This window comes from Echiichthys vipera, assembly GCF_963691815.1.
Source record: "Echiichthys vipera genome assembly, chromosome: 10".
Taxonomy (NCBI): domain Eukaryota; kingdom Metazoa; phylum Chordata; class Actinopteri; order Perciformes; family Trachinidae; genus Echiichthys; species Echiichthys vipera.
This window is the reverse complement of record NC_139835.1, coordinates 14749609-14776850: the sequence shown is the minus strand read 5'-3', so window position 1 is coordinate 14776850 and position 27242 is coordinate 14749609. Positions and strand designations below refer to the sequence as shown.

General features: G+C 41.2%; 1 protein-coding gene across 1 annotated transcript in view; it reads right to left on the bottom strand.

Moving 5' to 3' along the window:
- map2 (microtubule-associated protein 2) overlaps nt 1–27242 on the bottom strand; it is a 93552-nt gene that overhangs the window by 15629 nt on the left and 50681 nt on the right. Inside the window, exons 5-14 of the mRNA XM_083921022.1 lie at nt 15995–16084; nt 14602–14676; nt 11507–11722; nt 9486–9800; nt 4871–7086; nt 3988–4813; nt 3606–3848; nt 3085–3222; nt 1677–1738; nt 53–194 (exon numbers count right to left, since the gene is read on the bottom strand). Coding sequence (XP_083777148.1) covers nt 53–194; nt 1677–1738; nt 3085–3222; nt 3606–3848; nt 3988–4813; nt 4871–7086; nt 9486–9800; nt 11507–11722; nt 14602–14676; nt 15995–16084 — 4323 coding nt within the window. The remainder of the gene's footprint in view (nt 1–52; nt 195–1676; nt 1739–3084; nt 3223–3605; nt 3849–3987; nt 4814–4870; nt 7087–9485; nt 9801–11506; nt 11723–14601; nt 14677–15994; nt 16085–27242) is intronic.

Sequence of the window (27242 nt, the reverse complement as noted above, 5' to 3'; positions counted from 1 at the left end):
TTAAATACTGATACTTTGTGAAGTAAGTTGATGAGAGGGGGCTGCAGCCTACATGTGGGTCTGCGAGGAGCTGTGGAGCCGGAGCTGGTGATGGAGGTGGAGCTCTCCTCCTGGTCATGGTATGCACGGCGACTCAGAATGGAGGCATGCCGCGGAACAGAGGATCTCTTTTCAGGGCTCCATGATCCACCGTCCTGTTGGTAAACAAACAACACAAGAGACAAGAAGTAGATCCTTAGACTACTTAGGCGGCTGTGATTTATTTGTTAATAAAGGGTGAAACAACAGGTTTAGGTTGGCAATATTGCAAAATAATTTCAATTTTAAACAAATGATAAATGTATTCGTGTTCTTTCTGGAACTCCTGCAGCAACAGTGCCCCTCTACCATCTACCTACCTTGGCTAAAAGTCTCTGTAATACTGGGAAGCCTTGAGGCTCTGCTGAGGTTGGGCGAGGTCTATCTAATGAGGCAGCCTCTCTGGATATGGAGGTGGGGATCTTTGTTAGTGGCAAACGATTGGCATGGCACTGAGATGGTACAACGGTGTGGCCAGGCGGGTGAGTGGCATGGCACCAAGAGACAATACAGGACACAGGGTGACAAAAGAATGGTGAAAAGAACAGAGCTTTAACATGCATTATCAAGATCTCATGTATCCTTCATGGGATGAAGGATGAGATATTAGCATTAGTTTTTTTTTACATTTAATAATACAAACAAAACAAACCAAACAAAGAACAAGAAGTTGAAGAATATTGTTCGCCACACTCATGCAAGATTTCATGTTACACTGCACATGGTAACCATGGTATCAGAATACTGTGAATAGATTGTGTAAAAGCGAAATATAATTTGGGCTCAGACTGACAGAACACACTTACAGTATGCTGTAATGACATGACATTTAAGAAATGCAGAAACCGTGTTATTTTAGACACAATAACTGTCATTACCATGGTGGAGGAGTAAAATGGAGTCACGACCACAGCTGCCGGAGAAATGTCACAGGGTGATTCAACACCCACTCAGTAAGTAAAAAAAAAATGGATCTGCCTTGTGCAAAAACCCATTAAATAAGGCAACAATAGCAACCATTCTATAACCAGCAAAAGCAAGCAACATACATTTTTTTTCATTAAATTCAAAGGGAAAACTAACAGCGGTGTTAATACAGAAACACAATCAATGCAGGGATTAGGGCTTAGAAAGACTGCAGCACTTGCTTAGACAGTATATAATGCGTTTATCTAAATAGATGATTAGATTGCTCTGGAAGTCACAAGAGAAAATATGTAACAGCTTTTTAATAAGTCTTGATTCTAATGATAAATATTCTGCCTAATTAATGGGGTATTTATTGTTTCAGAGTCTACTCATGCTCATGTTTGCCAACCTTTCTGCTCTAAAACTCTTTATACCAAAGTACAACAAAAAATAAATAATCGAATGTTGGAGAGTCCAGTTTTTAGTAGACTGAGCAATTATTTGCTACTGTTTAGGATAATCTGGTTTCTATCTCTAGTGTTGTTTCGATGACGGTCATTTAATTGGCCTACTGCACCCCTACTTGATGATTCAGGCTTTTTGCCAATAAAGCTTCTATGTGGAAATTCTCTTGAGTGTTTTTTGGTGCCAGAGGTCATGCCATTGCTAAGCCAATGGAGTGTACTCACCGATGCTCTCTCGCGAGACTGCCTGGCAACACTGAGAGGCTGACGACTGTCTGGTAGCGCCTCTGACACAGAGACAGAAACACAATATACAGGAATATTAAAACACATTTTTAAATGTTCTTCTTTGATCATAATATGTTTTAATATGTTTTATCATTTGGTTCTCATAAGTACAGTCCAACAAAAATTCAACTTCATATTCCCAAACATGGCATGGCGAGCTGTATGACATATCAAATGTTCTGTGGGAGCGGGTTGCTGCCTCCTTAAAAGATCTCTTCTGCAACGATTTGGCAAGATATCACACAGAATGGGGGATTTGTATTATGTAAGGCAACCCTGGAAAAATAATCTAATTGGGGCAGTGCAGCAGTATACTGAGCTTTCATCATCAGTGACACAGAATACAGCCTGTCAGGGGAAAATGAAGTGCAAACTGCCCTTGGGACAGAGTCTTTATGGTATCAGGTCTATAGAACAAAGGCATGGATTACTAGTTGCCTAGCAACCATACAATGAAAAAAGCTTGAGTGGATATGTAATTCTTAAAAAGACCAGAGAGGTCAGGAATCTTTTATAGGTTTTTCACACTAAACAATTTGCCCATTGATATCATCCATCCATCCATCCATCATTCTTCAACCGCTTGTCCCTATCTGGTGTGAGGCGGGGTACATCCTGTACAGGACGCCAGTCTCTCGTAGGGCACATAGAGACAAACAGAGACAGACAACCATTCACACTCACATTCAAACCTATGGGCAATTTAGAGTCATCAATTAACCTAACACGTGCATGTCTTTGGACTGCGGGAGGAAGCCAGAGAACCCAGAGAAAACCCATGCATACATGGGGAGAACATGCAAACTCCACACAGAAGGGCCCCAGCCGGGATTCGTTTAATGAAGGTACTAGTATATCAATGTGACAAAGCATCAGACTCCCAACAAATAACCAAAAACGCAAAAAAAAGAGATGGCTGGAAATGGAAACAGCAAAGAAAGAATAAGTAAGAGCATCTTAACATCGGCTGATAATTATGCTTTTGCTGACATTGCAGTAATGATGTACAAGTATATTCAGAAAGTGTTCAGTGAATCCTGAAATCACAAACTTTCAACTAGAAGACGTCAGTGAAATAATGCTTTCAGGAGGTGGTGTTAGGTGGCTCTTACAAGAACAAAGAGAGGATGCACACAAACCCAAATAAAGGAAAATGAAACAAACATGGCAGTTCATTTTTATTATGATCACAAATAACGCAAACACACATGACAAAAGCAAACCACAGTAAAGGACAAAAAATGGATGTTAAAAACCAAATTGTAGTGGAGGTAAGATGCGGTGGGAGCTGGTAGCTCTGCAGCAGAAAGCAGCAGTTGTGTGACAGACCAAGGCAAAGTGTCACCTGTGGGTCTCCTTCTAGGACAGGAGTGGTGCTGGGTGGGGCGGGTCTGGCGGATGGCAGCTTTCATCACACTCCTCTTGGATGGGGATTGACTCTGAATCTCCATTTTTTTGGTAAGCTCGGCCTTTCTTATCACAGCTAGCAGAGGAAACAAGGCAGTTGACGAAAGCAGAGACACAGCAAAAAGCAGTGACAGACACTGAACCATATTAAAATATGAAGGGCTGCAGGATAAATATTCCCCAGGAACTCTTTTTTAGTTGTCACATTTGTTGAACTAAATCAAAAACAGCTGATTCAAATGTCTATGTCACTGAGTTGTTATGCGACGGCACATTTTTTGACACAAACAGTTGTGTGGGTAAGCAATAAACAAGACTGCGTTTCAGTGGATTTAGAACAGCAGAGAGTCCCATTTAGGCACATGGGTTAGTGATAATCTATACAACATTTAGAAATAACTACTACTTCAACTACAAACAAAGTGTAACGTTTTAAAAGGAAAACAAAATCATGAGAACCTTTTTTCTTCTTCATTTCCTCTCTGGGAATGTAGACAAGTTCTTTGCGGACGGGTTTGCGCTCTGGTGTGGAGATTCGACCTTTAGCACGGCCACCCTTGGCCTTTGGTTTGACCGGCTTTTCCGGTTTCTCCATTTTCTTCTGTTGCGTCTGCTTGTTCTGGACCACAGCAGACTTTTTGACCGGGCTGGACACCTTGGGCAAAGGCTCGATCTGTTCTGTTGCCATACTCTTATCATCATCTGCAGTGCGGCAAAGCAGGACATTAAATGAGAGAGAATTAATGTGTTGATTTGAAGCAGGAAGAAAGACGAAACAGAGGGGATGGGGGGGGGGGGGGGGGGGCAATATGAAGGAGAAAACTATAAAAAAAGATCTCACCTTGTGTGTCAACCCAGGAGCTGTCCAGGATGGAATCGTCCATTGTGGTTTCATCTCTATCGTAGCTTTCTGTCGGTCCTTCAGTTTCGATGGTTTGCGCCTCCTCCTCGGGGGAGACAGGGGTCTCAGGAACATCTACCACCTCCTCTAGACTTGCAGCCTCTATGTCTGCTTCTTGGGCCATCTCCACAGACTCCTCCTCTTCCTCTTTCTGGGCAGTGACACAAACGGCTCCAGGCTCAGGTGGACCAGAGAAACGAACGCTGTGTCCCGGCTCCTCTGCTTCATCGATGGTCTGGACCACGGTGATGAAATCGTCTTCAACCGTCACCACTGATTCGATGGCAGCGCGAGTCTCTGGAATCTCCTTTACCATCGCTGCTCCTGCCCCTGCCCCTGCTTTCTCCATCATGTCTTCCTCACCTTCCTCTCGCCCCTTCACAGCCTCCACAGGTTTTTCAGCTTCTTTCTCTACAGGCTTTGTGGTTGTTTTTTCCTCCAATTGCCTTGCTATCTCCCTAGGCTTATCTGCAACCTTGTCCATCTCTCCCACTTTCTTTCTCTCCTCTTTTTCTCTCAGTTCATTTTCTATTGTCTCTTTCTCCTCATTTTCTCTGAGTTCTTTTTCTATCTTCTCTTTCTCCTCCTTCTCTCTCTGTTCCTTTTCTATCTTCTCTTGCTCCTCCTTCTCTCTCTGTTCCTTTTCTATCTTCTCTTTCTCCTCCTTCTCTCTCAGGTCCTTTTCTATCTTCTCTTTCTCCTCCTTCTCTCTCAGGTCCTTTTCTATCTTCTCTTTCTCTTCCCTGTCTCTCAACTCTACCTCTTTTCTTTCTTTTTCCTCCCTTTCTTCCTTCTCTCTCTGCTCTCGCTCCTTTCTCTCTTTCATTTCTCTCTCCTCTTGCTCCATCTTTCCCCTCTCTTCTCTTTCCTTCTTTTCTCTTTCTTCTTTCTCTTTCCCCTCTCTCTCCTCTTTCTCCTTCTTTTCTTTCAGCTCCTGCTCTTGCTGCTCTTTCACCTTCCTTTCTTTTTCCTCCATCAGTATTCTCTCTGCCTCTTCTTTCTCTCTTCTTTCCCTCTCTTCTCTCTCTTTAATTTCCTTTTCTTTCTTTTCTGCGTCTTCCCTGATTTTCCTCTCTGCCTCTTCTTTCATTTTCTTCTCAGCTGCTTCCTTCTCTTGCTCCTCCCTCATTTTTCTTTCTGACTCCTCTTTCTCTTTGTTTATTCCGGACACTGGTGAAACTGTTCTTTTGGGGGAACCATAAATTTCTTTTTGTTTAAGCTTCGAAGGTGAGAGCACTGGAGAGAGCAGTTTGTCATCATCAATGTTGCTGTCCACAGAAGAAGCGGGTGATGTTTTGACAGGCCTGGCAATCCGGTCCTTGGCCACGCCGGTCAGCTGGTAAACATCTTCGGCATCCACTTCCTCATAGGCCTCCTGGTGGACCAGCTTCACTTTCTCCCGAAGTTCCTGTAGTTCTCTTTCCTCCTCCATGCTGAGAGGCCTGTCCTCCATCTCCAATTTGCGGATCTGCCTCTCATAGTCTGCAATCTCGGTTTCTGACGCCGAGCCTTCGCCGCTGGCTTGTTGTTCAGTCTCACTCACTGACCTCCCGCCTTCTTCTAGAGTCACAGTGACCGTTGGTGTCACAAAAGACTCACTTGGCTGAGCAGGTGGTGTCTCACTTACAGGTTTTTTAGACTGTTCATCAGCAACCTCCTTGCCCTTTTCTTCAACAGAATCTTTTCTCTCTACTTGCTGCTGGTCTTTCCCTTCGGTGACGTTAGCAACTCCTGATGGATGGCTCTTGTCCTCTACAGATGTGTCCCTGACTCCCAACTTCCTTGCTTGCTCAACTTTCTCCTGCAGGACAGAGTGGGTGAAGACCTGTGCAGAAGTGCTTGTAGGGCTGAATACATCTGCAGGTGATGGCATGGGTCCTGAATATTCACTAAACACACAATAGCCCATCTCTTCCAGCGGGCTCTCACTCTTTCTGGGACTTAGTTCCCCTGAAACTAGGCTAGCCAGTGGGTCATCGGCGAAAGATGGTAAATCACCTTGAATTGACCTTCTCCGGGTGATTTCTGGGTCAGTGTTTTCTGATGCCAGTCTGGAACGGGAACCAGCAAGGTCCAGCATCTCAGGCAAGTCTTGAGATGTGCCATTTTTATAGGTGTTTTTAAGGGGCTGTGGTGACTCTGGCGATTCTGGTTCAGGGCTCGGTTTTGAAACTGATTCAGTGGTCCTTGGAGGGGATGAGGAATCTGAAGTGACGGAAGCTGCAGTCTCCAGGATCAGGGGAGGCAACGATGGAGGCTTATCTACTGAGGGTGTAGTGACTGGGAGGTAGTCTGCTGACTCATCTAGACTCCCACTAGTGTATGACATGATATCTGTGGCCAGTGGGGAGAAGTTCCTGGGTCGGCCTTGGCCACTCTGATCCATTGCTCCAATGGTGATGTTAAGTGAGTAGCTCCTCTGCTCTAAGGCCAGTTTACCCGGGGAAAGCCTACAATCATTACTTTTGTCAGGAACTGTGAACAGTCTAGTGTCTACTGCTGTACTTCCTTTAGTTTCAGGTTTATCCTTAGCTTCAGCTAGTGTGCTGTAGCTGACCTCCTGAGGCCTGGCATCAACTGTACTCTTCTCTTCCCCAGATCTGCTCAGTTCGTAATAACCCTCACCCTTACATTGGGGAGCTTCATCAACCTCCATGGTTGAGGTTTCAAAGTATGCTGACATGCCAGATCTATCTCTAGTGTCCCTCGTAGAGTCTTGAGAGAAATCGGACGTAGCACCAATACTACTGATCTCCACCACCTCCACTGATGGCTGTTTCTCTGACACTGTGATTGGCTCGCCATATGTAGTCTGAACTGTGAGTGATCTGGCACTTTCTTTGGCTTGGTTTTGTACAGTCAGAGGCACAAAGGACGGAATATCCATGGTGGGGCTCTCTGGCACGATTCTTTCACCAGCAAAGAACCCTTGCATTTGGGGCTCAAAAAATTCCTCTGGGCGTTTCTCGGATCCTATGCTGTCTGGGCTCATGGAACCACTTTTCTCGCTGCTCTGCTTGTCCGAGTCCATCTTCAAAGCTGAAAGGACATCTGTAAGTTGGCTGTTTGATCAACATAGAAAAGTAATACCATGGCATGCTGCATTTAAGATATTTATTAAGCCAGGGACTGGGAAAGCCATTATCACAGAAACAGGCAAAGCTCTCCTCAGAAACTTACAGAACAATGAAACGGCCATCAGTGAAGAAGTACGGCGAGATTATGGGGTCCATCAAGTCACAGATGGATGAGAATATGGGATGGTATATGACGGAACCAGCATGAGGCAACTGTGATGATGATTTATAGGGAACAAGCAGTAATAGATGGGTATGGATATCCATGCGACTCTTGAAAACATCAGATACAAAAAGAATAGCATGTCTATCACTTTTTGTAAGTACACTGAAATGTTGTGAGAATGTCACCAGTTACGGTTTTATCAACATCAAATCCGTTTTGGCTCACGATAATGATTTTCAAATGTCATTGCATAATCCAAATTATATTGGCACAAATACAGAAGAATCTTGCTGTTGAATGACAAGAAATGCCATACAATGTCTCTAATGCAGTGTTCACAACAAGCGCGAAGCAAATTTTAGCCTCACATTACTCTTGTGAGACACACCAGTGTAGATAGTGACAGTTATAAACAAATGCTTCTGTCCATTCGCTTTTGAATTGCCGTTTTTCATTTTTTCAAATCAGAAAGAGACATTGTGGTGGTGATTTAACCACGGATTTAACCAGACTGAAACGATTGTAAGAGCAACAACAGGCGCGGAGAAGAGCGATGCAGAAGCACACGAACAAGAGCATAGCAGGACCGCGAGGCCACAACGCTCCCTGCGCGTTCCTGCTGCGCTACAGGAAGCGTGGGTAGCAAAGTCTCCCAGCACGCCAGTATTTGATGCGCTGAGACAGTTGCGCTGAGATGCGGGAGAGGACAGCAGTCAACATCAGTCACTACGGCAATGAACTAATTTTTTTACATAGGCATCTACTCAAAGGGCCAGTAAATATTTCCTCTCGGATCGGATCCGCACACATTGTGCGTTACGTCAGAGATGCTTTGCCGGTTACACGGTACAGTCAAAATCCATACCGCAATGCAAACCTACCAGGGTACTCTCTATACCGTTTATATAGTACAGCCCTTGTAACTACTATTGCTGCTTTGTACTTGTTGTGGAAGTCCCAGATACATGGAAAAACCAAACGCTGTTGTTTCTGGGTTAATAACATCACCCGAAGGTGCACACAGCTCGATGAATTTCACTGACTTCTCCAGGAAATGCATCTCGATGATTGCTGCTTCCAGCGCATCTTGAGGCTGACCAGAGCTAAGATAGGTGCCATGATTTCTCAAATGGAAACCAACAACAGGTACGTCGGTTAAGCTGAGGCTCTCCAGTGAGAGTTTCATAACTGGTTTGTCAAAATCAATAAATATTTACTGTATCTAGCAAATCACACATTGGCTCAATTAATTGGGATTTTTCTTTGATTTAATACAATGAACAGATCAACAGGATGCCGAAAAAAAGTACATCCTGATGTCAATTTGTAAACAGTCTGAATTGATGCTGTCAGGTCAAGACAATCAAACAACTTTTAAAATGCTTGAGTTTGGACTGATCAGGAAAATGCTACGCAAGAGAATCTCAATGCTGACAGGCTTTCAAAACAAAGCATCACAAATTTCCCACTTGAGTTGAGAAATTTCCACTTCTGCGAATACTTGAATGACGAAAATGTCTTTGCACTGACTTTGTATTTAACCGTGCTGCAATTTGCTTCACGTTAGGTGTAAAAACATCATTGTAGTGACAGACAAACACATAAAAGAAAACTAATGAATTTGATTTTGTTGACACGATATTGCATTTGATGAGACAGCTATCACACTTAAGACAAACCTGAGACAGCCAACACAAAATCCCCTGCAAATAATGTACAAAGAATCACAATAATTATGCAAGTGACCCATGTTTAGTACGTATGATTCATGGTTACAAATGTGCACACCAGCACCAAGCCACGTGCAAGTGGCATACCAGCACCAAGCCACGTGTAAACACAACAAGAAAGCTGTAAGCTTATAGCCAGTGAAAAAAAATATTTTCAGCAACACTTATACCAATACAAAACAGCGTTCCCGAAAACCACAGCAATGGGAAAAAAAAAGAATAAATACAAGCGCAAAGATAGCATCAAAATAAAACCAGGTCAAGTCAAAAGAATGTGACTCTTTTCACCAACAAGCCTGTGTTGCCTTGCAGCCACAGCAGAGTGCAGGGAGGATTACTTGCCATTCCACCTGAATTATAATGCTTATGCTATGTGCTTATGGGTCCCTTTTGACAAATCTGGTGCTCTTATACAATGGACAGTACAGTAAAAGGCAGACAGGGAGAGCAGAGGGCAGGACACACCTGTCTCAGGGCTCTCCCCACCCTCTGCATCCTCCTCCTCTGTTTCCAAAGAGCTTTCTGCAGCAGTACTAGCTGCTTTGGCCGGCTCCAGGTCTAGATCCTGGGCCTCGTCTATGACCTCCGCCTGCTCTAAGGGCTCAGCTTGGGGGCTGTCCAGCTCAGGCTCTTCCCCGCTCCACTGCTGCTCATCAAGAGCTGCCTCGGACTCTGCTGCCTCTGCACTCTCCTCTTCCTCCTCCTCCTCCTCCTCCTCCTCCTCATCATCATCTTCCACCTCCTCCTCGTATTCAGCTGTAAGAGCCTCCATGGTCTCTTCTTTTCAAAAACAGGGTGAGAGGGGGACACATTAAGACTACAGGCAACACTGACTTGGGTTATGTGAAAACATAACTTATAATGGGACACTTTCAGCTCAAGGAAAAGATGACCTAAAGTGTACGTCTGCTCACACATATAGATACATTACACATATAGTACAGAGTGTTTTGTGCGGTGGTGGCTACTTTGGGTGCTCAGTATAAACAGTATGCAAGAAGACTATAAAGATATGGTTGAAGATTTTCTCTCAATATCTGTCTTTTCTTTTCAGTAACTAATGTATAATCAAGAATCAGTTTTGTAAAAGATATAACCATTTCCACATTTTCTTTACTTTCTCTTCACACCATGCCTTTAACTCCAATTGACCTACCATTATTGATGACTGGGGTTATTAAAGGAAAAAGGAAACATAAATTAAGTTATAACACGTTGTGGACTAACATTGCACAATTCTAGAAGCACTTCTGTTATTTTTATCTGTGTCAATCAACGTGGGGGTGTAAAACGTCACTCTTTAATAGCCATTGCTGTGTAACATTTTGAGATTTTGTATAGGTTACACAAGCCAAATATTGCATGTGACATTAGTGTTGGTTGTAGTTTCCAGTCAATTTTTTCATCAGGTAGTGATGACGGGATGGGGGAGTTAAGACTACAACTGCTTTAGCACTATTTATACAATTTATACCATTTCACTGTCATTGACATACTCTTTACATCTGGTCTTTGTCAAGTGTTTACTGAATGAATACATAAATGGATAGATAGATATTGCCATTTAGATACTGCATTGGGTTAAACTTAAACATAGTGCTCTCATGTGTTAGAGGAATTAAGTTCTATTAGGGTATGCTTTGGGTGAAGGCAGAGGTATAAATGAAGTTGATAAATTGTCGGCTGCTGAAGCTGCCTAGCCAAAGGTTTATTTTAATGGATGGATAACGTTACCTATGTTGTGTTTTACAGCCCAAGTGTAAATTCCCTAATGTCCTGAGTTCCCTTTAAACTGTCTCTATCTTGTGTTTTTAAGGACAATAAAAGTGAGTGTGTTGAGCCAAAAGTCTTCCTTTTTGCCACACTGAGTGTGCGAGAGTAGCTTTAGATGAGTGTAGGGGGTTTGCCATGGTACGGCATAATTAACGGAGTGAGGGGTCATCTTGAGGGTGCATCAAAACACAACTCTGGAAGATGACTGGTGTAGAGGAATTTGTGCATGTAGTTTCTAAATCATGCACCGTATCTTTGAAATATTCATGTAAGCCATTTGGATCTTACTTCATATCTCAAAAGTAAATCTTGGTGGCCCTGTGGTCTTACTGATGAGAGCTTTAGAGTATTATGTCCATTTAGTGAATCCTATTTTAGAGACATCACTACTGTGTATTGGACTTAACGGCATGGCAACCATAGGTAGCGATGGTTTTGGGTGAAATAAATGGGAAAAAAAAGGAATATGACTGTTAAACGAATAGGAAATTGCTCAGATTTCAAATGACAAACATCACAAGGACACAAACACACACAAGGACAGAAGAACTGACGGACGAAGAGACGGACGGAGAGACGGAAGGACGGGAAGGATGAGGTCAAATCACAGAAGGAGAGGAAATTGGTGTTAAAAAGAGAAAGGAGAGAAACAGAGTGAAAGAGAGGAGAGGTGAAGGGGGGGAAATGGCAAAGAGGAACCATGCGTGGTTCACCTTCAATCTGTCTAAAGGCCACGGCCTGCCCAGTGGGGCGAGAGCCCGAGTGCGTCCACTCTGGGCTGAACAATGGGTGCTCATAGTACTCCTCGTCGGAGTGGTAGGGGTCGTCCTCGGGCACGGAAACTGAGATGGAGGGGGCGAGGAACTTGCACCTCTCCCGAGAATTTTGGAAGCGGCGGAGAGGGCCTGCCTCCTCCTCATCCCCTACATCTACAAACAAGACAGACACAAGGAGAAGAACTGCAAGGGAAATCTGGACACACGGACTGAAAGAGAGAGCGAAGAGAAAGAAAAAGATAGGAAAGAAGGTAAAGGGAGAAGTAAGTAAGTAGAAAATGGAGAACACACCAAAGAATGTCCATCCTAGAGGTGATTTGATGTGCTATTGTGTCTTCAAATCTAGTTTTTCCTCTAAAAACATTGATAGGATTCCAACCGAACAAGGTTTTTCAGTGTTGGTAAAAATATAACAAACAAAACAAACATTTTGCAAACATTATTTTTCATTTGAATCAATTTGTCTTTTTCTCTCATATTTAAAAATTATTCAATGCAGGTCAACATCACTATATATATATTTGCTCTGTGTACTAAGGTAGTAGCGTTTTCTAAAGCTTTTTGGCATCCGTTGATAGGCAGAATTAAATTGTGTAGAAGAGAGCAATAATGTTGCATCATGGAAGCCTGGTATCTTAACTTAGAATTGTTTCAGTAGGACCATTGCAACAACAAATAATCTTTATCTTTTTAAAATTTTGGCTCACTCAGTTATGAGAAGATACTTGATGGAAAAGGTCATACAAAATCAGTAGTTCAAATATGGCTAGCTGTGGTCCTTGAATTTTTAGGAAATTATAAACACCATCTTTAATAAATAAATCCTCATGTAACTTTTTAAGATGGACATTTTTTGCAGTGAAAAGGGAGATAAAGCTTGAGGAGAAAAAAAAGATGACAACAAAAAGAGACAAATTGAAAAAAGGCAACAAAAACAGTGTGAGTCACCAGAGAGGGGAATGCAAGAAGAGTAAGACGAAGTTCGGTTGAGAGCAACAGAAACGTGACACACAGGACATTGACAGGAAGACATAGACAAGCAACTCAAGGGTGACAAAGCTATGGGGGCCAGCAATACTCTGGGACAAACAACATTGGTATATAGCATTGTTTGGCATTGTTTGAGAAAGAAAACAGCACAGACTGCTTCACGTGTGAATTATTACACCTAAATAAAAGAGATACAACACAAACACTTACAAAAATAATACTAAGTCAGCAGTAGTTGTAGCAGTAACACGATGAGTAAAGTGCGTGTTTTGCCACTGCCACTACATAAACACACCATAATACCTATACAAGCCACTGGATCCAGTCAAAGACACCATCTAATACTCATTTTAGAACAACACGAAAATCCCTGTGCAGTGTTAAATCCATATTCAAAAGAACACCGTCTCTTAAGTATCTACTTGATTTATATCATGATCACTAATACAACATCCCGAATAACTAAACATCTGTGCCACTATATCTGTCAAGAACAGACTCACAGTGTCATCTTCTGTGGGAAACTCAGACAGTATGACCTCACAATGTTACCACAAATGACTGTATTTGGTGCACGGCTGACCCGCCTACACAATCTCCTCATTACATTTCAGCCTGACTGCAGACTGAGCGGACATGAAGATACAGACCAAATCATGGAGCAGACTGAAGATTTACATTGTACAGCCATTTCTTGCAGACAGCTACAGAAAAAAACGTGTACTGCTTAAACCAAAATTCAGAAGTCAGCGATAAAGAACAAAACTGTATCATAATTCAGGAAATCTAGACTGCATTTCTACAGTTTGTTTGTAATGGCTTTGTTATATTAGCAAATTTTTACATCTTAGTTGTGTTTACAAGGCTTTAGTCTTAGAGCCCCGACACACCAGTCCAACAATCAGCCGTCAGTCACAGCTGAGCCATTGGTGAGTTTCTGTCACCCTTGTTTTTGTGATGTTGACACTAATCAGTGGCTCTTCAACACGTTGAGTTTGCAGCAAAGCCTATCGGTTCGTGAGTTCAGCTTAAGCAAATCAGTGCACAAGAAGAGAAACGTAAGTGAGGACGAAGACAAAAAAATGTAATAAAAAATTATTTTATAGCCATCGAGCTCTTTAGTGGAGTGAAATAACTAGCGTCTTGAGCCCTCCTGTCAATCTTCTGGTTTTCTTTTTTGAATGATAAATACTACTGCCACCTGCTGGTAGGGAGATTTATTTCCTTTCACACGTGTGGAAGGTACGTGGTAGTTGGCTGTAGTGTTTGTGGTCCGTTCAAGTGCCCCTTTTAGTCCAAGACACAGGTGTCATGAGGTGACACACAGTCAGTCTTTGTCGCCTCTACTTCTTCCTTGTCGGTTCGATGTGTCCGGGCTCTTACACTCTCAGACTTTGGCCCTAGCTGTGTCTTCAAGTAATGTAAAAGCCATAGCAACGTACAAAAAAAAAAAATAAGATACATAAAAGACTGACGGGACAATCACAAGAAAACACAACAACAAGATTAAACATGCAAAACAAAATACATACTTCAATCAAAGAGACAAACAACAAGAATTTGGATCGTTACCTACATTGGCTGTCATATTAGTGTGTGGAAAGAAAGCGAGGTATGGATGTTAGAAAGGGGAATGAAAGAAAAGGATGCTTAAAAAAAGAGTGCACTCGTAACAGGGTAGTCATGCATGTGAGCGTTTCTTTCCTTTAGAGATAAATGGTGATGACGGTTAAGATACAAATTGTATCTTTTTCAAATGTATGATGAGGAGGAAGCAGGATTTGAGAAGAAATGGATGTCTGAAAAATGGAGAACATGTTCCTGCTTTTAGCAACTCTGGTATGAGTGGTTTGTCTCCTGTAGGTGGGGCCTTTCCTGAGAGGGGGGGATTAAAGAGAGGCCCTAGAGCCAACCAACATCAGTACCACAATGCGGTGGCTATCACAAAACTCAAGAGCTTCAGTCATAGAAAAGAAGGAAACCAAAATGTCCTCCATTAGAGACATACTCTCATAAACGCACTTGTGTTTTTTTTGGCCTACCTTGCTCCAGAGGACCAAAGTGCTCCGCAGCAGGTGAGGGGGGAGGAGAGGGAGGCAAATTTGTGGTGTCTTCGACTACGAAAGGAGATAAGGGAAGAAAAAGTATATTCATATCAATTGTTATACACCCACACACTTATCCTAACCCTAACCAAGTGGGTTTGTTCTCTTAACTAGGGCCTCTGGTTGGTTGGTTGGTTGGTTGGTTGGTTCTTGTCTCTGCTCTTGTCAGACCCAATTCTCATTGGTCATGTGTCTAATAAAGCATTATATCCTAGCTGAAAATACCAAGCACTCTTCCGAAAACGTCCAGCAGAGACCATGCTTTGGAGGCGTAGCCTTTTATCATCTGAGACGCCTTGATGCTGCGATTCATGCGGGATTTCGAGAGTCCTGCTGCTTTGATGTGATACTGGAAGTCCTTTTCTGTCTCATCTATTCTCACTTACTTAATTAAAGTAAAATTTGGGCGTAAAATCATCCCAGGGTCTTTTTTCCGGCAAATAAACTCATCAAATAAGCCATCGAGGCAATTTTTTTGTGTAACAACTATTAACGAAGAAATCCCTGACAGACACTAACAGTCGCCTAAGCTGTATTAGTGGTTTAAAAAAGCTGTTTTAATGCTTTCACCGTGCTGCCTGAAGCTAATCAATGTTAGCCGCATTCGGCTGTTAACGACTGTTATTGGCTGTCCAGGATTTCTCTGTTAATAGTTAATAGCTAATACGAAAAAAAAACGTCTTGATGGCTTATTTGAGTGTATTTGCTGAAAAAGCCCCTGTAATGATTTTACGCCGGAATTTCACTTTAAGTCTTTTGGTGACCGGAGCAAAACCATTGAGTTAGCTCAGGCAGACAACTGTCACACTCACACATCACATACTCTTCTCCCTGCAGCATATTTGTTACGCACTATTCACAACACGGTGGTCCTTTCAAGTTGAAAATGCTCTGTAATATTGCTCCTGCACTGGTCACCTTGACACCCTGTTTTTACGCTCTCTGCAACGGCAACTGAAGGTTTAGAGTCTAAGTTCACACACATCTCTTCTGTGCTGGGCTTGGTCTATGCCTACCGGCAACAATTGTTTTCTTTGTGAATATGCTGTATTCTCATGATAAAAAAAGGGGTTAAGACAATTTTGGAGGATAGACCCGGCTTGTCTGTGTGTGTGTGTGTGTGTGTGTGTGTGTTTGTGTGTGCGTGTGTGTGTGTGTGACATTTTGTCCCATCATGTAGTCTGACCATCTTGACTTAATATTATGTCTGGCGACCTGTATGTACCCTGTCCAAAGCCAAGCTGGGATAGGCTCCGGGAGCCTGTGACCACTGGACAGTGGATAGAATGCAATATGTGTGTGTGTGTGTATGTGTGTGTGTGTGTCATACCTGATGGCAGCCTTTGAGTCTCCTGCTCTCCCTTGAGTACAGCCACTGCCTCTGCCGTTACTTCCTGCACAATCCGCGCTGACACTTGCTCTGAACACAGACACATACAGGCACACACACACACACACACACACACACACACAAATATTTAGAAAACAAACTATTTTGATAATCGATTCAACGGTTTGAGTCATTTTCCTCTATGACAGTTATCTGTTACAACTGATGTAACTGTAAACAGTATATCTTTGCACAAAACATTTGAAGACGTCATCTTGGGATTTGGGAAAACAGTGATTATCATTTTCATTTTCTGACATTTTATAGACCAAACAACTAACGATTAATCAATAATCCTTAGTTCCACCCTGCTGGAGGACAACACGTATGTCGGTCAACTTTCATTGATGTTAAGCACATACAAAATTTCTCCATCCATTTCATTTACTGTTTTTTTGAATCATGTCATCAAAACCTGTGATGAAAGCCTGTGGGGATGATAGGGCTGCAGGTGAAGACTATGAGTGTCACTATGGAAACCCAGCATCCTTAAACAAGTGCTGACTAAAAATGAAACCTGGTTTATTTAGCTACTGCTAAATAAAATGTATAGAATGTATTTAATAAATGCCCAATCCATCCGATCTGAGCTAAATCCAACTTTGTTTGTATTTTGTTCTGCATGTAGAGATTTAGACAAATAATGCAAGGAGATTTATATGTTATCTATGACATGCAACACAGGTCACCAACCTGAATCCCATCACAGAAGTCTGTGTGAGATAAGTGGGCTGTCTGATGCTGGTGAATAATTTCCAGAATCCAGACTGCAGATACAATCCCACTTCTTTCTCTTTTATTTATTCAAGGTGACAGTGAAATGCAAGTTCAGCTTGCAGATCATTAACACAATATTAGATTTACACTTACACTCAAAATTTAGTAAGAAGCTGTCAACACTGTCTGGCTGTCCGACACGGGAGCCAATTGAAGACAGTACTGTAGGAAAAGGATCAAGCTGATACCTACCAAGAGCAAAGAGTAGGTGCGTTTTATAGAAAAAGCTAAGTTTGTGACAATGATGTATGTCTTTTGATTCAGAAATAGAACAGTTTCATTAATATTTCCCAAATATAGGAGCCAAACAGGGACAATTTACTAAACTGGTCTATTTGTCCTGTGCATTTAAGCTTCCATCCGTTTGCCTGTATGGATCAGTTCAAGTATTGCATGCATGGGGGCACTGTAGAGTTCTGATCAAACCAGCCTTCATTTGCATATTAACAGTGGTTATGCAGGATTGGGTGGCAGTGTTATGCTTTAACTGCTGCTGTTTCCGGACCTTATTCTATCTGACATCGCCCACACATCAACACAAACAAGCTGGCAGGCATACCCACATGCAATTACACACATGCACGCACATGCGCACACGCACACGCACACGCACACACACACACACACACACACACACACACACACACACACACACACACACACACACACACACACACACACACACACACACACACACACACACACTTCTTCCGGGAACACTTAACACAGCCCACTCACCAACCCAGAGCAGCCATTTTCCATTTTTTAAACAGCAAAGTGCAATATACAGGAACTACCTATTCGCTGCTTCTAGGCAAAAAACCCTTTCTTCAAATGTCTTGTCAAAGTCAAAAACAATCAGTGGTTGTGACATTAAGTACTGTAACTTAAAATTGTCCCTAGAGCTTAGACCTGGGGTCAAATAACCCTGCAGATTTGTTTGAGTAATTCAATTTTTATGAGTGAGACATCTCACTTTACAAAGTGTTAGTACTCTGTTAATTCTTGACAGTCCTGAACCCTGAGAATGATTCACCTTTCAAAAAAGGTCTCATAGTCTTTTTTAATATAAAGCAGGCTGCTCAATGAACAGAGAAATGCACTCAGCCTGGTGATTGTGGACACCGACTAGGGCCTTTCCCATAGCTTGATAATCACTTAAGCAAACATTTTTCACAAGACATATAACCTCAGAACATTCTGACATTAAAATGGCATTTTTCAGATGGACGGATGAGGAGAAAATTAACTTTTTTGTAGACCTTTTTTTGTCTCAGAATCAAAGGCGCAGCGCAGCTCATATCAATTAACATTTGCAAACACCTCTGGTAAATATTTTTGTTATGCTAAATATGGCTGTTAGCATTGTAAATTTCCAATTTTAGTAAACGAGAATATAAATAAGGATTTAGGAGACCAGAAGTGTGTATCATTTAATTCCATTGCCGCTGCTTGAAGTGCGGTATCTTTTGTATTGAGAATCGTTGGCGCGGAAGACCAGATATATATACAGTAGTGAAGATCAAAATTAGATTAATTATACTGTAAATTCTTGATTTATTCTCAAATACTGTAATTTTTTACCGTCCAGAATTTGATAGAATATCCACTGTGGCTATACCACTGCTGTACTACAGTAGCATGTTTTTTTTGGGCAGGCCATTTCATTTTTTCAATATTCTTAACTTCAAGGAACTGCGTATCAAGACATTGTCTTGCATGAAAATTGCAGCTGATTTGGAGACAATTGCAGTGAAGGTATGGCATGTTGCCGAACGAGGTTCAAATAAACACTCTTGCACTTGTTTTATGTGGAACAGCCTTTTCGAGGGACTTAAATGAATCTGTGTCCTTGTAAAGTTTCAATATTCTTGAAATCACAGACATGGAACGCCCATCAGTCAAAAGTTCAAACAGAGAGGATGAGAAAAATAATGTGTTTTCCTAACATCAAAGCATGTAAACATGTTCTGGTAGAAGCCTGTATTAAACTAGTGTAAACCTGAAAATGAGCATATATGGGATCCTTAAAGTATTAGATTGCACAAAAATCACAATATGCTCTGTTTTTTTGTCCATGGCAAGTATACATATACATATACAGCAGCTATTCCAAAGCTCTCAAATATTAGAATATTGAAAGAACAGCCTTTTTCTGGATCATTTTCTGAACAAATTAGTCTATCGTAATAATATATACAACATATATTCAAGTTTAAAACTAACTTAAGTCATGTTTAAATAGAGACAATGCTAATTGGACTCTTGTGATCCTAAAGCTATATCTTGATCAATGCATAAGCATTGAGTGGGTCAAAACAAAATGCAGTCTCTCTTCCAGATGCACACTTGAAGGGACAGATTTTAAGCAACATTGAGGGCACTGAGTTGAATGAGACATGGATTTTTTGTCTTCCAAACAAAAATTCAGAAACCAATAGCGTTGTAAAAAATGACCTTGTCACATCCATAAATGAGCTGGCAGTAATGACAACTAGCCTGGTCTGATTGCCTCAGCATTTCTCTTGACAGAGTGATGTCAAGTGACATAGCAGCCTGCCTTTCATTCGCTTTGACGGTAGAATAACCCACATGCACAAATAGCTGCTTTGATATACAGAAAGGTTGCCTCAAATCTACATTCCTAATCAACAATAACAGTGTACATACACACAGACACACAAAAAGCGTGTATTACCTGACACCAGACTGAAGCTGAGAACGCTCCTTCTTTGAGCAGAGACTACGACTGGAAGCCCCAAGTTAATGCAACACACTGCCAGACAGACACACACACACACACACACACACACACACACACACACACACACACAGCAGGACTGAGAAAGCACGGAGGGAGCAGGAGTGTCGTTTGGTATTATACCAGCCGGCACCCAAAATGTGTAAAGCAAGTGGTTGCCATAGCAACAGACCAGTGGGCCAAGATTTGGGTCTCAATGTAATTCAGATGCCAGCAACATGCTGTAGTTGCTCCAGCCTAACTGTCTACATGCTCCAGTATATTGAATAGATGGCTGTGACCTGGCTTAACATGACATTAATCTATCTTTAGTGAATCTAACAAAGCTCAGACTTTTGCCTACTGAGACAAGAACACCATTTCTTAAACATTTTGCATTTCCTTCTTTAAAACAAACACGGAAAAGTGGAAAATGAAATATATTGCTATTGATTTTTGATAAGTAAATACAAAGACAGGACTATAGAAGGGATGTCAAGTGACAAAATTGGTTGTGCCGTCCCACTCTTGAGCACAAGGTGCCGCTTGACCGGAAGTCGCAAAGATAGGTCCTTTTATTTCATAAAAGTGTTCTGCTTACTATCCTGTTTTCTTGTAATTAGTGTAGGGAACACATCCCAGTACGAACTTTCTCCAAAATGGCAGCTGTTCTCTACTCCCACGAACAAGTCATTTAGAACTTAACTCCTACATGCTTGGAGAAGAAACACCAACTCTTATTCCTTACACATCTTGATTTGACCCCAGTAAAGAGACAAAGGGGTTGAATAAACTCACTTTGAATGATCCTTTGTCTGTGCCAAACACGTGCTCTTTGATAGCAAAGAACCCTGAGACCATATGTGGCCCTGTCCCAGCAGCAATCCTCAGTCACACACACACACACACACACACACACACTCACACACACACACACACACACACACACACACACACACACACACACACACACACACACACACACACACACACACACACACACACACACACACACACACACACACACACACACACACACACACACACACATAAACACACACACACACACACACACACACACACACACACACACACACACACACACAAACACACACACACACACATCTGCCTCTTTTAGCTACATTTCTAAAATTGTGTTTTATTTTCTATTGTGTTTTATTTGCTTATTTAGAATTTTTTAGTGTTTATGTAAATAAATCATTATGAATATACATGCTGTGTCTTTAATGTTGCATAAGAGACAACATCTTCTACGATAAGAGCTCCAAAACCCTTAACAATGTTAGTTTTGGTTGTAGTTAACAACAAGAATTACTAATTGATAGTTTGGTACATTTTTATGAGACTTAAGGTAAATAATTGGCTTTTTTCCCCCCTGATATTATCAGGTGGTGCCCCTCAAGGTAAAGTGAATTGATTTAATTGATATTATTTTAATATAATTATTAATAATTAGCATCTCAGGATTAAGAGTTTTGCATGCTGGAAATGACAACATTATTATTGTACAGCGCTATCAAGTTGATCAAAGCTCATGATTCCATTTTTGTCACATCTGTATTTCTTTGCAATGATCGGATTAATTAACCCTTTTACAGTGGCATGTTTACTAGTGAAATTATTCAGTCTGATAGCCTGCATGTGCACTGTGTCAAAGTAAGCCATCTGGTTATGAGATAGTTGTCATACACACACCACCTCCAATAAGAAGAAGAATACCTCAATAGGCTTAAGAAGCAGAGTATGGGAAGAGAAACTGATGCCTCATCACTCATGTAACCCTTCAATGACCTGACCAAAGTGATGGAGTAACAACTGTTCCACATGTATACATGGTTGAATAACCACATTTCACCTGTGTTGTCTCTACTGGAGGAACTCCGACCCAAGAAATAGTACTTTAATTTGGCAAATTCCTGAAGCTGCACAAACAGTTAACAAATATAGTACATATACATTTATTAGGGGTGTAAAAATCAACAAATGTGAATCGGAAAGTCATTTTAACGTTAAAGATGCGACTACATCGATACATGGACCAGTGGTCCAGTCAAAATGTACCACAAACTGGTCGATGGCCCGACTATGAAGTTATGAACCGGTTGTCCAAGGTTAGCTGTTTCTGCACAGTGCCTCCAATTCACTGAGCTCCGGGCCACTCTCCTAAAAGATAAAGGGCAACGCTAGATTCACATTTAGCATTGCTATTGTTGCTTGTGAGGACAAATAAATTGTCCAACACGGTTTGCTGTGTACCATCAAATCTAAAATCTAAAGTTTTGAAGAACTTTGGATTCTATAAGAAGGAAGGAAAACTAGACAAAAGTCTGGCCATTTGTAAGGTGTATAGAACACGGGGAAAGTTATACGGGGCAAGCTATGGGTGAAGAGGACTATGTGGATGCTAGTAACTTTACAGCTAGCACAAGCAAGAACACGCAAGACAAAGACACAGATCTTTAAAACCTTTTCCAGCCACAACTTGGCAAGGTCTAAGGTAATCACAGCATCTATAGCCTGTTTTATTGCTCAGCACCTAAGACCATACAGTGGAGTTAAAGTCATGTCTTTCATGACATGGTAAATATGTTAGAGTTTATTTGTTCATACAGTAGGCTAAGTCTTTTTTTTTAATCTCTACTGGAAAAGTAATTAACACAACGGCTATTTATTTTACAGATTGTAAAGCCCTCTGGCACAAAGTTATAATTCAGACATACTCAAACTTTGGATTTGTCCCTTTTTGTTGAGTCTACATCTCACACCAGAGCTTCATTTGGTCAAATACCCTCTCTGCTGCTGACAAACTTATTGATTTAGGCTGACGAGATGTAGGGACTTTAACAACAAAAAATCTTGTCCAGACTACTCGGACAATATGTCCAGTTACTTGCGTCAGCTCAATGACCTAGACATCAGTCAATCCAATATCCATAATATAACACGAGGGCTTCCTCGTTGCAAGCCAACCACTCTCCAGAATGAGCTAAACAACCCTTTGCCTTCTTTCTATTTCTATTAATTCACTCTGTTTCTTCCTGTCTCCCTCTCTCCAGCTCTTTCTCTTGACCACTTCTAGCATGATTGACTGGCTTTTTCAACTTTGTTTCGAAGGAAAGTCAAGAGGGCAATTTTGTGCTTGACTAGTTGGTGTTGTGTCTGAAGAGCTTTTCACAGGGATAGAAGGCTCACTGAGTGCCAGCATCATCCCTTCTGTCACCCATCCTGCCCCATTTACCCCTGCCCTGCTCTGGAGTGATGCTAAAGTGTTCTAACAAGATGCTCTGCAGACAAACACATCGTTGTCCCACAGCTGCTGAGAAGATATGTGATTTTTGTACAGAGGATTAGAAAACAAACATTGATCATTACAGAGTACTTTCTGCAAAGGTTGGAGGAGAGGGAGAGCATGTCATCATGTGTAAGGCAACTTTTATTTTGAACTCATTTTATCCATATTATATACTGCAGTGCTTAGTTAAAAGCCATTATTTTAGAGTTATCTTCCACTTACTCCTATTGATAGTTGTTGGTAACCCTGACTAGATAACATGATCATGATCTCTGCTCGTCGGCACATTTCATGCAGGCTGGCGACATTTATTCAGTGAACAAGCTCTTGAGACAAATGATGAATTGAAAAAAAATTCTATTAAGGTCTGCACACCAAGTCTGTATTATTTGTCCAAAATTGTTGCATCGACCTCAAGTTCTATCAATCATGTTTAAACACAGATTCTCAAACGTTCGTCTTTCATTAAAGTTTTTGGAATAGGTTTGATTTTCTGTGTTATTTCGGATCCATCAAAATTCTTTAACCACTCAGAGCCACTGTACATGCAAATGTCATCACCCAAAATCTCCTCTGTTAAGGTGATTTGTTTTGTCTCCCAGCACAAAACACTTTACGACAAGTAAAGAATACAAAGATCTGGAATTTAAAGATAAATTGTAGCAGCTTGGAAGCAGGGATGATATGTACAAAGGCATATTTCTTGCAAAGAATAAAATAATCAAACGCATCAGACTCAGTGTCTCTATGCTTAATGATTTTTATTGGCTGACAGACTGAAATAATGCATCAGACTTGGTGTGCAAAGGCCTTAAGTCAGTACCATTTGCTGATGAGGACCATGACATTGAGGTGAAATTAAAGTTCTAAATGATGGGCTAAAACTTATAGTAGCTCATTGACTTTCCCCTATCAGAGATAAAAGTACTGTTTCAAGCCATCACTTTGAAGTTGGAAGGAGGCTGTTTACAGCTTTCATATCATTGATACATGCTTGTAATCACCCAAAGGAGCAAAATGAGGCCTTCACAGTGGCTAATTATGTCATGTAAAAGGAAGCCGCTCATTTTTAGCAGAGTGCAATGCATTGAAGCAATGTGACAGGAGCTCTGCCAAATAGTGTAACATTTTTAACAAGGGGTGTTCCAGATAATAAGCAGGTTATTTACTAGATATGTGTCGACACAGACGACAAAACCTGCTTGACTTGTACTACTGGATTCAATAGGGGAAATTGTTAATATGCAAAGAGGTTTAAATATTAAAGGCAGAAGATAATGGCAGCTTTAAGTGACCCTACATGCAACAACCATACTGATCGTATGCATGCAAAGAATTGCAGAGATACAACTTACTTTCCACAGTTGGCTTACTATCAAATTGAGCAGCATGTCAATTGCATTGAGTCAAAATACTATGCATATAAGATATTTCCTTTCACATATGTGACGATTGGATAATACGTAAAACATTTTCACAAAATTTAAAAGGTCACTCAAATTAATGTGCAGATTATATTCACCGCAGACTCAATCTAATTTTGCTCGATGACATGAACACACAGTTTTTCAAAACAAAACAGACCAGTTGGTTCTACGGGTGCGCCACAGGATAACAGTATTAGTTAAACAAAACATAAGAACAAAAAATGTTTAACATATACAGTGATTAATATTTAGAAAAAAGGCATAACTTTAATTGTATGATTTATTTTGTTATTCCGATGTGTCACAGTAGAGTCTGCATTCTATTCAGAAGAAATAACTGACATTTACAGTAGATACCACATAACCACCACACATCTCAATTTCCTTGCGGGGGTCATCCCATAGGATCAATAAAGAGAAGTCTAAGACTAAGTCTAAGTCTATTAGGTTTACTGGATTACTTGTTGACTCATTTGTGGTGACAGTACGCCAACAGAAACAAAATACATTAACAAGTAGGAAGGCAATGCAAAAGCATTGGCAGCTGGTTAGTAATTGTTACATTTCTTTTTCAACATTGTCTTTACAAGTGTGCTAGTGTGTTCACAAGTTGTTTTTTTTATAGTCCAATGGTAAAAAAATTGAAATGTTATTTTTCATGAGAGTAATCTCTGAATAGCAGTTGGTGTTCAATAGTGAAGTGAAGAGTGAAGTGAAGGGCCAGATCCGACTGGTCTCCTAAAACACTTTCAGTTGGAGAGTTTGATCAAGACAGAATGATACGGAATAACTAACGATGGGCACTGAGCACATAAAAACGGTCAAATGGCAACGTGCAGCTATACTCAAAAATACTGTTATTAAAGTTCAAAACTAGTGTCAGTTAAGCCCTAACAATTAGAAGATAGAAGGTTAATTGGGCTCTTGTCATTGCATGCTAAATGGTCTTGTCTGTGGCAATCTACAGGCGAATAGAACAAAGGCCCTGGCAAAGTAAATTGTAAGGGAGCTGTTTCCATGGTTACACCATTGGTACATTATTGTTCTACTCTCCAGGGTGTGAGCGAGTGAGGGAAGGAAGGGGGGTAGAGAGACAGATTTAATGTGTTAATTATAGCACTGCTAATAACAGTATGTGATTCTAGTGAGAGTGCTGCAAACCCACGAACAAGAAGAGACGGCACAGAGGCTCACACATGAAACCACATCACATATTAACACACAAACATTGTCAAAAGTCTTAGACAAAGCTCACACACGCACACACACACACACACACACACACACACACACACACACACACACACACACACACACACACACACACACACACACACACACACACACACACACACACACACACACACACACACACACACACACACACACACACACACAAACACACACACACAAACACACACACACACACACACCTTAGTACAAAAAAACAGACATAAGGTGTTATTACACTGGACAGTAAACCAGTATTTTGGCGGCCTTTTTGACGGCCTGGACCACATATTCCGACAGATCGCAGCAAATTGCCAGCCTGATTTAGCCCCCCAATGTATGGGCTCGGACCCTAGACATATTGGAGGCTTGATTTTCATGTACATAGAGTTTTGCGCATTTGGCGGAGGTGTCGATGACGTGAACTATTGTTTACGTCATGTTCACATCAGCCGAGAGTTTTAAAAGCAGGAAACAGCTGATCACAGGAACAAGAGACAGCAAGTTATCACCTGGTCATCACTTCTACCGCAACAGCAAAAATATCGATTGTAGAGATGAGCATCTAGAAAGCCTGCTAAATCCATGAGATGCTGGCCATTCCGGCAGAGAAAGTCGTAAATTCTCAGATCCCGGGGGCGGTGACTTCTTCCGACACATATTCTGTACGTCATATGTTGTACGTTATATGTTGTGCGTCATATGTTGTACGTCATGCTTTGCGATTCATGCCACCTCACATGTTTATGCCGATCCCAGAAAGCCGGCTTTTGGGAAAAGAGGAATTTTACGCCTCGGTTTCACATAGACAGGATGGCAAATGGCTGCCTTTGCCTTGCCTCCAATGTGACGTCTTTCTATATAAAAACACCAATACTCTGGTATTGAATATCCTTTCCATTATCAAACTGTACAGCACTACTTTAAAAGGCCACAAGACAAGATGATCGGGTTCGCCATGATTGACATCAATTGCTTTTACATTAACACATAACTTAGTGATAAACCAGTTTTCCGTCATATTTGTGCCAGCACCTCTGGATAAAGAAATTACAACAAAATAACTCCCCAGAAGTGTATAAGCCAGCTAAACTGTGACTTGTGCACGCATCTTGATTTTTTAAAAAGGAGGGCCCCTGTCACATGCACCTCAGCAGTGCTACTGAACTGATGCTAATCAATCACTATTGTAAATCACGGTCACTCACTTTCTCTTCACTTCTATGTTTACATCCTTTAAAACTGACAGCAAACATTATTAATATATTTTCCATTCCCCATAATTCTGACTATCCACTGGCTCCCAGTTGTCTTTTGTTTTATCCTGGTTTGATATCCATAGTATTACCACACATTTACAGGTGGGTTAGAGACATCACATTAGCTCATTTTGTTGACCTCTGATCTTAACAGCATGGTGGGTTTACTCTTCTATATATATATATCACTGGCAAAAAGAAATATAATTTATTTATTACCTATACCAGGGATGACATTAAAAGTAAAATGATAAAATAATTTTATGTTACTAGATTTGATAAAAAATCAAAACAAAGAACATCATGATATTTCAAGTCATGATTTCTAGGGGTGCCCTGGTGGTTTAGGGTTTTAGGGCAGCATCCAAAAACCCCAACCTCCCCAGTTTGAGTCACGCAAACCTTTATTGCATGTTGTTTCCAATCTTTCTCTCTCATGTCA